General features: G+C 47.1%; 1 protein-coding gene across 1 annotated transcript; it reads right to left on the bottom strand.

Moving 5' to 3' along the window:
• Positions 1-6,073: 6,073 nt before the first annotated feature.
• NKX1-1 (NK1 homeobox 1) lies at positions 6,074-12,579 on the bottom strand (the record flags this gene model as incomplete). Its single annotated transcript, XM_084627500.1, has 2 exons — positions 6,074-6,843; positions 12,114-12,579. The coding sequence occupies 2 exons, from the start codon at positions 12,577-12,579 to the stop codon at positions 6,074-6,076; spliced, it is 1,236 nt and encodes a 411-aa protein (XP_084483626.1).
• Between the last annotated feature and the right edge of the window lie 313 nt (positions 12,580-12,892).

Below are 12,892 nucleotides of genomic sequence, written 5' to 3'. Positions count from 1 at the left end.
CTTTGTTGGCTCATAGTCATCCTGTGATTGAGCCACACAGTCAGGTATCTCTCCTCCTCTGTTGCTTCCAACTGATGAACTCGCAGCTTGTAGAAGAAATTCTAATGATTATGTGCATGACCTTTCATCCCAGTTCTGCCACTCCATTCCTCAAGGTTATCCAGATCTTCCTGTATAACATTCCAGTCCTTCTCTGTATTGGCAATGCCACCAAACTTCATATCATCAGCAAATTTCATTAGCGCTTTTCTACTTTTTGTGCCAAGGGCATTAATACAAACATTGAATAAGAATAGCCCCAAGACCAATCCTTGAGGAACTCCACTAGTAACCTTGCTCCAGTCCACTATTTCTCCTTTCAGCATGACCCATTGCCTTCTCCCCATTAGCCAATTCCTTGTCCATTTTACAATGCTTGTTGCCAGCCCCATCTTTCCTAATTTAATGAATACTTTCCTATGTATCTGTTATGATTTGTGAATGGGTTTAAATCCCAGGGCTTTGCTGGATTTCCCAGAAATGTAATGAGTTCTCTTTGTGGTGGTTCAGTCTTCAGAGAGACGCCGCAACAATCACATCTGCCTCGTTACCTTCTGAGCTCTAGCTCCATGACCAGTGCATCGGTGTGAAGCTGGGGGTGCTCCCGCACCGCCTGGCTTGCAGTGGTTTCCATCATACACAGGATTTACAATTTGGTTCAATGGCTCTCAGCACCCCCACTGTACACATTGTTCCAGCACCCCTGGCCCAGTGTGAACATTCTAGAGCTGACTGGCACTGGAAAACAATCCTTTGATTGATTAAATGGACGGCGTTTGAGCCCCTGTTGTGTTTTCTTCCTGTGGCTATCCTAGTACATGAGTACCTGGGCCAGGATATTTGCCAGCACAGCAGATTTTGAGCAGGCTTCACAGAGTATTCTCAGAAAACAGATTCCAGGTTCATACACCTTAATCCAGGAAGAGAGGAAATACATGGCATGTGACTTGAGTAGCCAATCAAAACAGCTCAGATTTTGAATATTGAATACTCCCAAGAAAAATGCTAATGACTGAGCTACCAAGACTGTAACCAGTGAACCCAGTGAGATTTCTAATCATCCTGGGACTAAGATTGGCACAGATCCCACTGAATTAAATAAGAAAATGTATCTCTTATTAGTGGTTCACTACTCAAGTTTTTGTAACATGGAGTTTTATATGTGAACTCAGTGAGTGCAACTTGACAGTTTTGCATAAACAGTGAGAGACTGTACATCCTTATTTTAACACTACATATCACCTGCTGATCTTTCTGAACTAATCTGTGTGTTTCTTCTTGCTTTTTCCTCTCTGCTTTTGTGATTGGAGACATTTTGCTGTTGACTGATTTGTGAGCATGGGCACCTGAAATTCTTTTTAAACATTCGAGTCCAAATTTTCAGAGGCCTGCAAAATGGGTGTAGCCTGCTTTCCCCCATCTGGTTCTGTGGAAACATGAGTTGAACTCAAACCTGCAGCATTCATAATTAGTCTGCCAAATACTTTGTTTTATTGTCTCCCACATAGTCTCACTGTGTATAAACAGACATGTTCCCACGCTGAACAGTGCAGATACTGAACCTGGGCATCTATCTGATTGCTCTGTACTACTGCTGATGAAGTCCTGATGAGCCAAAACAATAGTTTCATATTTCATTGTTTGACCCACCTTTGTTTTCAGACTATGTAGTCTAATTAAGCAAAGGATTAAAGTATTACCAGCAGGCCTGACCCTTATTTAGGCTATTGAACAGCCATCAGTGGTAATGACTTTCACTCGCTACCAACCTGAGCCGTACTCAAACCAGTGCCCTAGAGTTGAACGGCTCCAGATTCTATTATGAAAAGCCCCTCAGCCATCCAGTCCTTCACTTGCTATCCCTGAAAAAGTGAATTTAGACCATATTTCCCCACCACAGTTTCTTATTCTGGGGCTTGTTCTTGATTGTGAAAACTTGCCTGGGGTGGCAACTGTTGATACTTGTACAACCTCTCAGACCAGGGGTGATGAATATAACACCACACAGTGTGGTTGAGAGAGGAGATGGAATACTAGACCCTGACCTTGGACAAATCACACCTTCTCTGACTTGCTTTCCCCATCTGTAAAATAGAGATGATAATGCCTGTCCACCAGATATGTTGTGAGCCTTGATTAATGTTTGTAACAAGCTACATTAATGCTAAATAATATAGAGAGACAAGGTGGGTGAGGTAGTATATTTTATGGGACCAACTTCTGTTGGTGAAAGAGAGAGAATTCAAGCTCCTTGGAGCTTGTCTCTTTCAGCAACTGAAGTTGGTCTAATAAAAGATAAAGATATCTCACCCACCTTGTCTCTCTCATATCATGGGACTAACATGCCCACAACAACCCTGCAAAGAAAGGATATGGACTCAGTTCTACTCCAAGTTACCTTCTGTAGTAATTTGTTACTGTGCTAATTATTTTACTTCTGTGGACGGTTATGCCTGGGAACCTGTGAGCAGAAAGATTGGTTTATATTTTATTTTCACAACAGTGGGGAGGCGGGGGGAAGCAGTCTGGATATTTTTTAATTTACAGAAGTCCAGAGGAAAAGGTTTTTAGCTCAGGCTGTTGTAGGTCTTTCACCCAGCAGTTGGTGTGTTTTACTCTGTATTTGGTACTAAGGATTTATCAGACACTCAAATGAATAGCGTTGTTAATAGGACTCCCTCCTGGAAGCTCCGCAGTGATTGGCATGGGGCTTCCCTGTGGACAAGGTGGGGTCAATACAGTCTGGTCCTTAACTGGCAAATTCTTTTGTGGGCGCAAGCCAGCTACATATGTGTCTGTTAACACATCTGTGTAGAGGGCAGTAAGGTCTGTACAGGAAACAAGCTGGAGCTGCAAAGTTTGGATCCACCTGGGATGTGCCTGTGTGTAAACGGGGGGCTTGAGTCCCCCTTTGGACCGGTGTTGGCGGAGGCTGGACCTGAATGTGGACCTGAAATAATGAAACTAGATCCAGGGCGGGACCTGCCCCGGGGTCGCCTGCCAGCTGCTGCCTGCTGGGAGCTCTCCTTTGCACGGACGAGCCATGCCGTTTGCTGCCTCCCCTCCCCGGGCTTTCCCTCTGCGGGCGGAGAGCGGTCACTGCGGGCGGAGAGCGGCTCCCGCAAAGGCTGCGGGCTCCCGCGGTGCGCCCCGCAGCCCCGCTCCCGGTACGTTTCGAGACAGCCGTGTCTGGGGGAAGATGTAATTTCTCTGTCAGACACTGTAACTTCCTCACGCTTCCAGTGCCAGCCGCGGCAGTAAAAGGCTGTCAGCAGCGCTCACTGGGGGGGAAGCAAACAAGAGGAAGGCGCTAATGGGATTAGAAAGCTATCGTTTCGTACTGTCACCCCGCCGGGGCGGCGGGTGGCGAGCGGAGCCGAGCCCCTGAGGCCTGGCCCGGGAGCAGCCCTGGGTGTGGCCGGGGAAGAGGGGAGCGGCCTCGAGGGCTCCCTTCGTTAATTTCGCCCTCTTCTGAGAGTGGCTCACTGTTAAAAGTCCTTTTCTAGCCCATCCTCCAAAGGCTGCTGCTCTCTGCCACCGGGCTCCTCTCCCCGCTGGGCTGGGACCTTTCGGAAGAGGTGGTGGGTGAAGAAAAGCCACCCTTGGTGGGGGAGCGTGCAGGCATGGGGGAATGGTGGGGGGTCACCTGGAAAATGGGGCGAGCCGGTCCATGGCTGTCTGGGAGCGGCTGGACGGGAGCTGATTAAAGGAGGACAAATTAATAATCGACAGCGCACTCTCCCGTCTGCGTTTCTTAACAGTATTCGGTGCCCTGGAAAGGCAGCAATCAGCTCTCGGGAGTGAAGGGATTCGAGACATATGCAGTTCCCTTCCCCAGTGTGAAGTATAGCATCAGATAGGAGAGCTGGGAGCGAGATAAGAACTTTGTCTCCTCTTTAATGGGAGATTTATAAGCTTTAGTTTACCTGGCAAACTATCTTTAATCGTCCATGCCTTTGCTTTGCTTTTCATTTTCCTGGATCCATGACAGAACAGCCCTTATTTTAAAAAATATAAAACGGGGTCAGATTTTTTTAAAGCAGGGAATATTAATTTTGCAGTTCAATAAAAAGATAATTTACAGAAATCCAATGGTTGTTTCGGTATTTTTAAAAGGTGCGCTCATAATTCAACAGTTCATTTATGAAATGTACATAAATGCTTCCCAACCGCCGCCGTGTCTACCGCCAAATCCTAGACCCTGCTGCCCCAGCACTTCGGTTTCTATTTTATATCGCAGAGTTGAGGGGTCATTATTGAGCTCAAACAAGCTAATTCAGAAAATAAAAACCAGGCAAAAATAGCGAATAAGGTAAAGTTCCCTCTCACCGCAAAGAAGAAGAAAGCTTCTTTGTGTATAAGTAACTAAACTAGCCACGTTTAAGGGGGGTCTCAAGGCAAAGGGAACAAAAACCACTGATCACGAAAGGCATTGCACCAGAAGGTGAGTTATTAGAAAGCTACAGCAGGGACGTGATTCCGTTTAGTTATTTGTTCCTCCTCCAAAGTGAACTGAAACTTGCCGCCTCACAGATATCAGCGTTAAAAAACGAGGCACACACAGACCCAGGAGGACACCGTTTACTTAACGTTTATTGAGTAATTTAAAGTGGTTAGCAAACAAAGTGCTTTCTCTGTAATTTTGGATCCCCATTCTTCCCAGACCTTATACATTAATTATAAAGTTAAAACTTTCGTAACGACCAGAAATATACATAGATGCTTAATGTAAAAAAAAAAAAAAATTGCAACCACTAAACGTCTCTCTCCACACCAGACACGACTCCTTCTGCGGTCCGTGGACTTGATTTGATTTGTCCCTGTTAGTCGTTTTTTTTTTTTTCCCTTTAAAAAAAAGATCGAAGTATGTAAAAAACTTGAGATCACGAAAGAAAATAACCCGTTGTCTTACCAACCCTGGGGCGGAGTGACAAGCCTAGAGTTTTCCATTTTACCCTGAGAGTCCAATGGGTACATCATCTTTTCAAGGGGCCAGACAAAAAACAAGGAACCGTGAAAAAATACAGCGAACGATGATTTACAGCTACTTCTATTTACAAAGAGGAAGGCGGGAGGATTTCTTCTTTCCTCTTCCTCCCTTCCCGAAGCCAAGTCCGGACACGGCGTGTATAAAAAAGGGTCGTCGAAAGGATTGTAGGGGCAGATGAAAAGTTGTTGTTGTGTCTCCGTGGGGAGGAAGCGCTGGGGACTGGGAACAGCCGGATCTTGCTCGCCGTTGGGGCGTTCAGATGGGCGCCAGCCGTTGCCAACCCGGCGGCAACCCTTGGACACGGCAGCTCGGGGCTTTCCCCGGCCACCGAGTGTCCCGTCCAGCGGCGGGGAGCGGGGCCGCGTTCCCACGGTGTTCGCCTGGTGCCAGGCTCCTTTGCCCAAACTTCCAGCGGGTTCGGAGGCTGAAGCCACGCGCGCTCCCAAGAGTGTTGCTCGTTTTAAATGATAACCGGGGTGAAAGGAGCCACTCAGCTCAGGAGGGAGGGGGGGCTTTTAAAAACAAAGGGCCGAACAAGAGGTTTGTCCGTCTGGGAAACGCGATTTCACCAGCTCTCTCCTCCCCCGCAGTCCCCGTTTCGCTCTAAAGCCCCTTCCCCCCCAAACTCAATGGCTAGAGAAAGAGCGGCGAGGTCGTCAGGGTTTGATCTCAGGTGGGTGACTGTTTTCGGGGCTGGGAGGGGGGGGGATGGATTTACTATTAATTATTATGATTAATTAATAATAATGTAGTGTTGCTTTGCCAAGTCCTCAGTTCACTGCGCTCCGCGGGGCTGCCCCTTGGCTGCTGTAGGAGCCAGGCGCGCAGAGAGAATTCAGAGGCGTCTCTTCCCCGTTAAGGTGATTGCGAGTTCGGGGCGCGCCTGGGGACCTCGGAGCGGGCGCGGCGCGGAGTATCCATCCCACTGGGCCGAATGGGAGCTCCGAGCGCGCTGGGGGAACTCGGAGCGGGCGCGGCGCGGAGTATCCTTCGCAGGGGCTGCGGCTCCAGCGGCTCGCAGTCCCGGGGCGGGGGGAGGTAGGTTTATAGGTGCGGGGTGTAGAAGGCCGGAGCCCCGTAAGTCTGCGAGCCCAGGACAAAGGGCGAGAGGACGGCGGGGCTGGGCAGGAAGGGCAGCTGGGCAGCGCACACCAGCCCCCCGGTGGGGTGCCCCGGGTAGCCCCCGGGGCCGTGCATGGAGAGCGGGTTGCCCATGGGCGGCGAGTGGCTGAGCGGGCTCAGCCCCCCGCCCAGGCCGCCTCCCCCCAAGCCTCCTCCGGCCCCGCCGCCGCCTGCCCCGCCGCCCGTCGGGGCGCTGGTGTCGGCGCCCGGGTTCTGCTTCTTCCACTTGGTGCGGCGGTTCTGGAACCAGATCTTGACCTGGGTCTCGGTCAGGCTGAGCGACAGCGCCAGGTTGAGGCGCTCGCAGACCGACAGGTACCGCGTGGACTTGAACTTGTTCTCCAGCGCCACCAGCTGCTCGTAGGTGAAAGCGGTCCGCGCCCGCCGGGGCTTGCCCGACTTGGAGTCCGAGCCCGTGCGCTTCCTCTTGGGCTTGGCCTGCGGGCCCCCGCCGGGGGCAGGAGGCTGGGCCGGCGGCTGCGGCTGCTGCTGCTGGCTGCCTGGCTCCCGGTCCTCCGGCTGGTGGCCGGGCTCTGCCTCGCCGGCCCCCCCCACGCCGCCCAGGCTGCTGCTGCTGCTGCTCTCCTCGCTGCACAGCTCCTCCTCGTCCTGCAGCTCGCTCTCCGGGCTGGGGCTGGGCCTGCTGCCGTAGTCCAGGTCGCACTCCTCGGCCTTGTACAGCTCTCCATCCTCTGCGCACAAGCAAGGAGAGGGGTTAGCTTAGCAGCTCCCAACCCACCCTGCCCCAGCACCCATACCCCCACCTACCCAGCCAGCCTGGAGAGGGCCCTGTGGGGCCCCCAGCTCTACAGCCAAGCTGAAAGGGGTAGGAAAAGATGCCCCCCCTCCCCTAAATCTAGGCTCTTTAGACAGAGACCTACTGGGAAGGGGGGGGGGGGCAGAATCCAGGCTTCAGTGGGCACAGAATGTGAATCTGCCCTCCCAGCCTCCCGTCCAAGCTCCTTAGGCCAAGCCATCCTCTAAAGGAGAAGCAGAATTGCTAGAGGGCACTGGGAAGTTGGCAGTAAATTGCCCTGTTTACTTTCCTCAAGGTTGCTGCTGGGCCTCAAACTGGGAGGACTTGGAAGGGAGGTGATGTGAGGTTTCCTATATTTTTTGGGGGTAGGGGAGCATCTGTGAAAAGACCCACTGATACACAGCAAAACCATTCATCATCCTAAGAGATGCACTTTATAAACCCTGCCCTCACATTCTTCCAGCATGAGGGATTCTCCCATATCCCCTCCCCAAGGGAAGGAAAGGTGGCAGGCCTGGAGCAGATTTGCCCTTTGCAAAAAGGAAGTTTAAGGAGTGCCCTCTTGACCTGGAAGAATTGCGTTGTAAAGCTCTCTGGGAGAGGATTTTCCTTTGAATTGTGGGTGGTTTCTATCCCTTGTAGACGCCACACATATGTACTGAGTATTTAATTGATTTAAGCAAAGGGTAAATGGGCATGGGAGAGAAGAAGATATACTAGGCTTGCAACAGTTGCTTTATAGGTCACGGTTTATATTTTCCTTCTTCACTGTAATCCGAATGGCACAAATATTGCAAAAAATCAGAAAAATAAATATCAGTAAGTGTAACTTTCGAAAACGTTAGGGGTCTGTCTATGTTGTCACCACTCTCATGGAGGAATCTTCCATCCAAAAGGTTCTCCAAATAGGAAGTCCCGAAGTGCTTTTTAGTAAGAAACCACCTTTGTCTAAAGCTGGGACACCATGTATAATAGTCTCCAACCCTAAAACCCTAACTAACCAAGCTAAAAGCTTTACAAATATAGAACATTATTTAGTGGACAACAATGAGAAGTCCTACTTTGTAATCATTCTTCGTTCATCTTCCGAATTAAAAATGATTGTGAAATGCTAGGAAATAAAATTAATCTCATTATTATTGTTTGTAGAAGCAATCGCAGTTAGTATCTTCCATGGCACTTCTTTCCAGAAGCCTCAGGAATGCTAATATTAAAATCATTTGACATTTTAGAAAATTGGACATCTCTTTCTGCAATGTCTTCAGAATAGAGATTTGAAAAATTAGGGCTAGAGAAATGAGCAATAACGAATATGGAACATTTTGGAAGAAAGTCTGTGAACGACACGGGGGTTTGCTGTAGGAAGAAGAGAACACCATTGATAGGACTTTTTATTCTAGTTATTGAATTATCTGCATTGATGGAAGATTTGCTGCCTTCTGTGTTGGCCTGTTTCTAACCGTTTCTGTGCCTTGTTTGTTCTCGTGCTGTTCCTAAGGTAGAAGTATTAAACGGGAGTAAATACTTGTATTGATTAGCAGAGCAGATACAAACTTAATTAAACTCATTTTGTGTAATGTACAAACTAGTTAACGGTCATTTAATTTATTTGGGTTTATATTATGCTCCAATTAACGGGACTGCAGATGAGAACAAGGTAATTATCCGATATTTAGGGCCATTGTACTTCTGGGGAAGATCAAGTCGTTATGAAACCTGAAATAATATTCGTAAAGAAGCCGCTTCACTCTGTGGATCATGCCTTAGACATTTCTGACAGCTTGAAGGCCGGATGCTATATTCCTTTGACCATCCCAAATTCCCAGTAAAGTAAAAAAGGAATTCATCAAATGCAGGATCGGGCCTCAGGCTGGAGTAAAATAAATAAAATACCTTGTCCTTATTACATTTAGATACTCCTAAACTTCCTGAATCGGTCTGCGTTTTACACCTAGATAACCCAGTATAGCTATTATCTGTAAATCCCCCTCCTTCCCACAAATTAAGCAGCGAGTTGATCATTATGACCCATTATGTGTTTGCTTTAGTCATTTAAATTCCATAAATACTAAGGCTGTACCGTCTATCTCAAACTTTGCCAAATCTTAAAACTAAAATGCTGTATATTCAATTAGGTGATTATTTTTAATTGAGAAATTTTAAAAAGTGAAAAGATTATGTTCTGTGAAATAAGCTGATTTCGGCTGAACCTTGGATATTGCTTGCTCCCCACGGGGAAAAAGAGAGAGAGAGAGAGAAGTTTATTATAGTCACCTTAACCCGCAAAACCAATGTTTAGTAATCTGGGGACTTTTTAACGAATAATACTTTCCCTCTTGGTGTTAAAAATTAGAAAATGGAAATCTGGAATTATGACCGATATATAGAAATAACAACATGAGTAAGGGGTTTCTAAATTTAAAATAGTATATGAAGATGAAATAAAGTTCAAATCTACATCGAGTAGAAATTAAATTATAGATGGATGCCATTGTATATGATAATTTTGTACACACACCTTTCCATATATTCTTGTTGAAAACATATAGGAATGTTTATATGTGTAGGGGTAAATATAACAACATACAGTACGTACGTTCAATACAGATGACACAGAATGTATGTGATGATTACTGTAGAGGGTTTCCCCCCCCCCAATAATTTGTAAACATTCCCCAATAAGGGAATATTATAAAATATTCCCGTCAATAGGGGAATATTAAAATATTTTTCTAAACAACAACTGCACTGGTAATTGTCCAAGGCAACATCACTCTGGCTTTGCAACTGTTAATGCAAAACAAATTAACCCGAGGTTTCTCAATTATTTCTAAAACTAAATGTGTTTTGCAAGATGAACTTAATTATTTTCTATTTTCAATGTACTTGTACTTTTTCTGGTTGTAGAGAATCATAATGATTTTCGGATCGTTTTCCCCACCCCCCACCGAACTAAACCAACTGCTTGATCTACTGTTACCCAAGGTGATGGTGATGATGGGACCATAATGCGATTAACTTTCATTATTTCTCAGTACTCACAAATCTATTGTTGGGTGTTTCTAGCTTTACACAATATTAGCATAGTTAAGACTGAAGAGATAAATCGTGCAAAATCCCTGGCAGCTTGTCAGTAAGCAAAGTTTAGTGTTGCATGTGTTTCTAAATATATTTACTGTTAGAGAAATGAATGATAGAATTGCATTGCTCTCCTTGCCTGGAGATAAAGTATAAGATTGGTGATAGGCTGACCTCGTCGGTCTTTCTGATTGAACAGACCTATTTAGTATGACAAAAGTCAGATCTGTTTAGACAAATACTTACTTTAGGTGTACTCGGAGTTTTAAAAATCTCTTTGATTTCTTTACGTCTAGCTCCTGCTATTGCTTTGATGATTAAAAACAGCTCTACTGTAAAGGGGCTTGTGTTGAAAAAGGTAGAACAAAAACCTACCTTATGGCCTAATTTTAATTGATATGGACATTCTAGCACAGAATTGTAAAGACACCGCTCTCTCTGGTAATCCTAGTCCAGAAATTTATTTTCCAGTCTTTACGGTATCAAACACAACCCACTGCTGTCCCACCCGTCAAAATACAGACTATCTAGAGATATTTTTCATGTGTGCCATCTTTTCCCGGAAGTGCTCTAACATCTCCAGAGTCACAGCGTTTAGAGGTGAGAAAGTTGGAATATTTGGACCTGGAAAGAAAAAGCAATCTAGAGCTCGGGTCGAATGCAATTCCCGATCAATAGCGAGCCCTAATAAGTGTAATAGGTTTTAATCGAGTAATTATCCGAATTTTGACCCTCTAATTTAGATGTTAGGAGAGAGTTTGCAAGGTGCTTGAAAGAGATATGCACAATTCGATAATAGGATATCGACCCAGGGAGTCCTATATGCCACTCTGGGGCGATTTCCCCCATTATCCAGCCTCTTTACGTTGCTAAGCACATTTTACCTTAAATGTAATCGAAGGAATTTAATTGTTTTTCCAGAGATAACCAGCATTTTGTCACAATTAGTCTGATTTGTCCTAAAAAAGCCAAGAGGAGAGAGAAAATTGAATCTGTCGCCCAGAGCAACGCTCAGCAGGCCGGGGGTGGGGTGGAGAGGGGAGATGGTTCTGAAAGCTGGGGGGGGGGGGGGTAGGAAATACAGAAAAGTCGTAAAAGCGACTTTGATACTTGGAAAATCCAGCCAAAGTGGGACTTATTTGATGATCTGAGAATTAATTTAAAATCCTGTTGGGCCCGCGCATTCAAATGACCTGCAGCCCCCTCAATTCTTCCTGCAAAGTTTGCTTCAGTAGCAACTTACACATGCCTGTTACCCTCGAGGACAGAAGTGAGACACCACGACGGAAGCTGTTATTAGGTGATATAATGCAGAGTCCGGTTCCATTCGCCCCCAGTAATCAAATGAACTCAGTGAGGCGTGACGGACTAGGTACATTTAATACAACATTACCCCTTGAAATGTAACGCTTTCTAGCCAGATCGCAAACACCAGAGCCCAGGAGGAAGACGTTTAACTTTTGCACACTGTTCCTGCCCCAGATTTGCGTTTGTATTTCCTTGTTTGCAGAAGGGCAGCTACAGTTATTTATCGTGTGTCTGATTGAATCGTCAAGACACCTGTTCGGGAAAATGAAAGGAAGGCCCAGAGGGGGCATTACTGAGAGTACTTGCACATCACAGAGGCTCCAACTTGGAAGTAGTGCCCAGCATAAAACTTTACGCAACTGAAAGGAGAGCCGGGCCAGAAAAGTTTCACCTTGCAGAGGGCATATAAACCAGCAGACATCACATACCTTAAAACCAGGCAGACCTCGCTACACCACTGAAACCATCCACTTTAATAAGTGGGAAGAGGTGCTTATAAAAATGTTACACGTTAGTCCCTCCGCATGCACCTCCCTCGCTCTACATTCTTAGCCAGGTGTGGAAGCAACAGGTAAGGAACATTTGCCCTTTACAGCAGACTCCCTGTGTCTACACGTAAAAGTTGCGCCCTTTTTTGTATCCGACAGAAGGCAGGGGTGACGGCGCGTGTCTCCGAGACTCACCTTTAGAAGCATGTAATCACACTGCATCATAATTTCAGGCGCTTTTGATCATCCCCCCCCCTCCCCCGTAGCCGGCTATTTGCTCCAGACACGAGTTAGACACTCTGCGGAAGGTTAACATGCACAACGTACTTACTGAGCAAGTCCGAGGACTTTTTGCACGTTTCAAAATCTTCAGCCAGAGCCTTTGGATCTGCTAGCTCCGTTCCTGACTCCTCGGGTTTATCCTCTGCCCCTAGAGTGCATTCGCTCCCTGCGGATTTGTACAACACAGAACAGCGCCTCTTCTTGCTGTTGAATTTGTTGGGATCCAGGATGTCCAGCACCGAAAAAGAGGTGGTTCTGTGGACCACTGGCAGGGCTGCTCCTGCCCCCTCTTGTCCAGGGGTGTTGCTCTGATTGTCGCCTGGCCTGTCTCTATTTCCAGGACACGAATAGACCGGGAGCTCGTTGCTGGAAGAAAGTCTCTGGTCCCCGTGGCTTTCCATGCTTTCCCCGTGAAGGCAGCCGGACACTGGCTCCACTACAATGCCAGCCTGGCTTGCCGCTGCTGCTGGGATAGAGATGTCACCCCCCGGAGTCTTGTCTCTGCTCGCATTCATGACTCTTTTCACCGCCCCTTCCACTTGCAACTCTTCCCCTTCCCACGAACTTCAGCTGGAAACTCCGGTCTTGCAGTCAGCTCGGGAGCTGCTTTGTTTATCGTCAGGTTAGCACAGAGGCGAGCTGGTTCCTCTAGGTCTGCAGGGTTTCCCGGGGCTAGGTCCACCCTGAACTGGAGTCTCCCGTGGATAAAGGAAGTCAGAGAGCGATGCTCCTCTCAGTTGCTCCTTCTTTCTTCTCATCATCCTCACGCAGCTACCTAAACAGTTGTGTCCCCCACACCCCCCTCTCTCTCACCCACAGACACACGGG

The sequence above is a fragment of the Lepidochelys olivacea genome, assembly GCF_965140295.1.
Source record: "Lepidochelys olivacea isolate rLepOli2 genome assembly, chromosome: 4".
NCBI classification, from domain to species: Eukaryota; Metazoa; Chordata; order Testudines; family Cheloniidae; genus Lepidochelys; species Lepidochelys olivacea.
The sequence above is the reverse complement of the archived record's forward strand: the minus strand, read 5'-3'. Positions and strand labels throughout refer to the sequence as shown.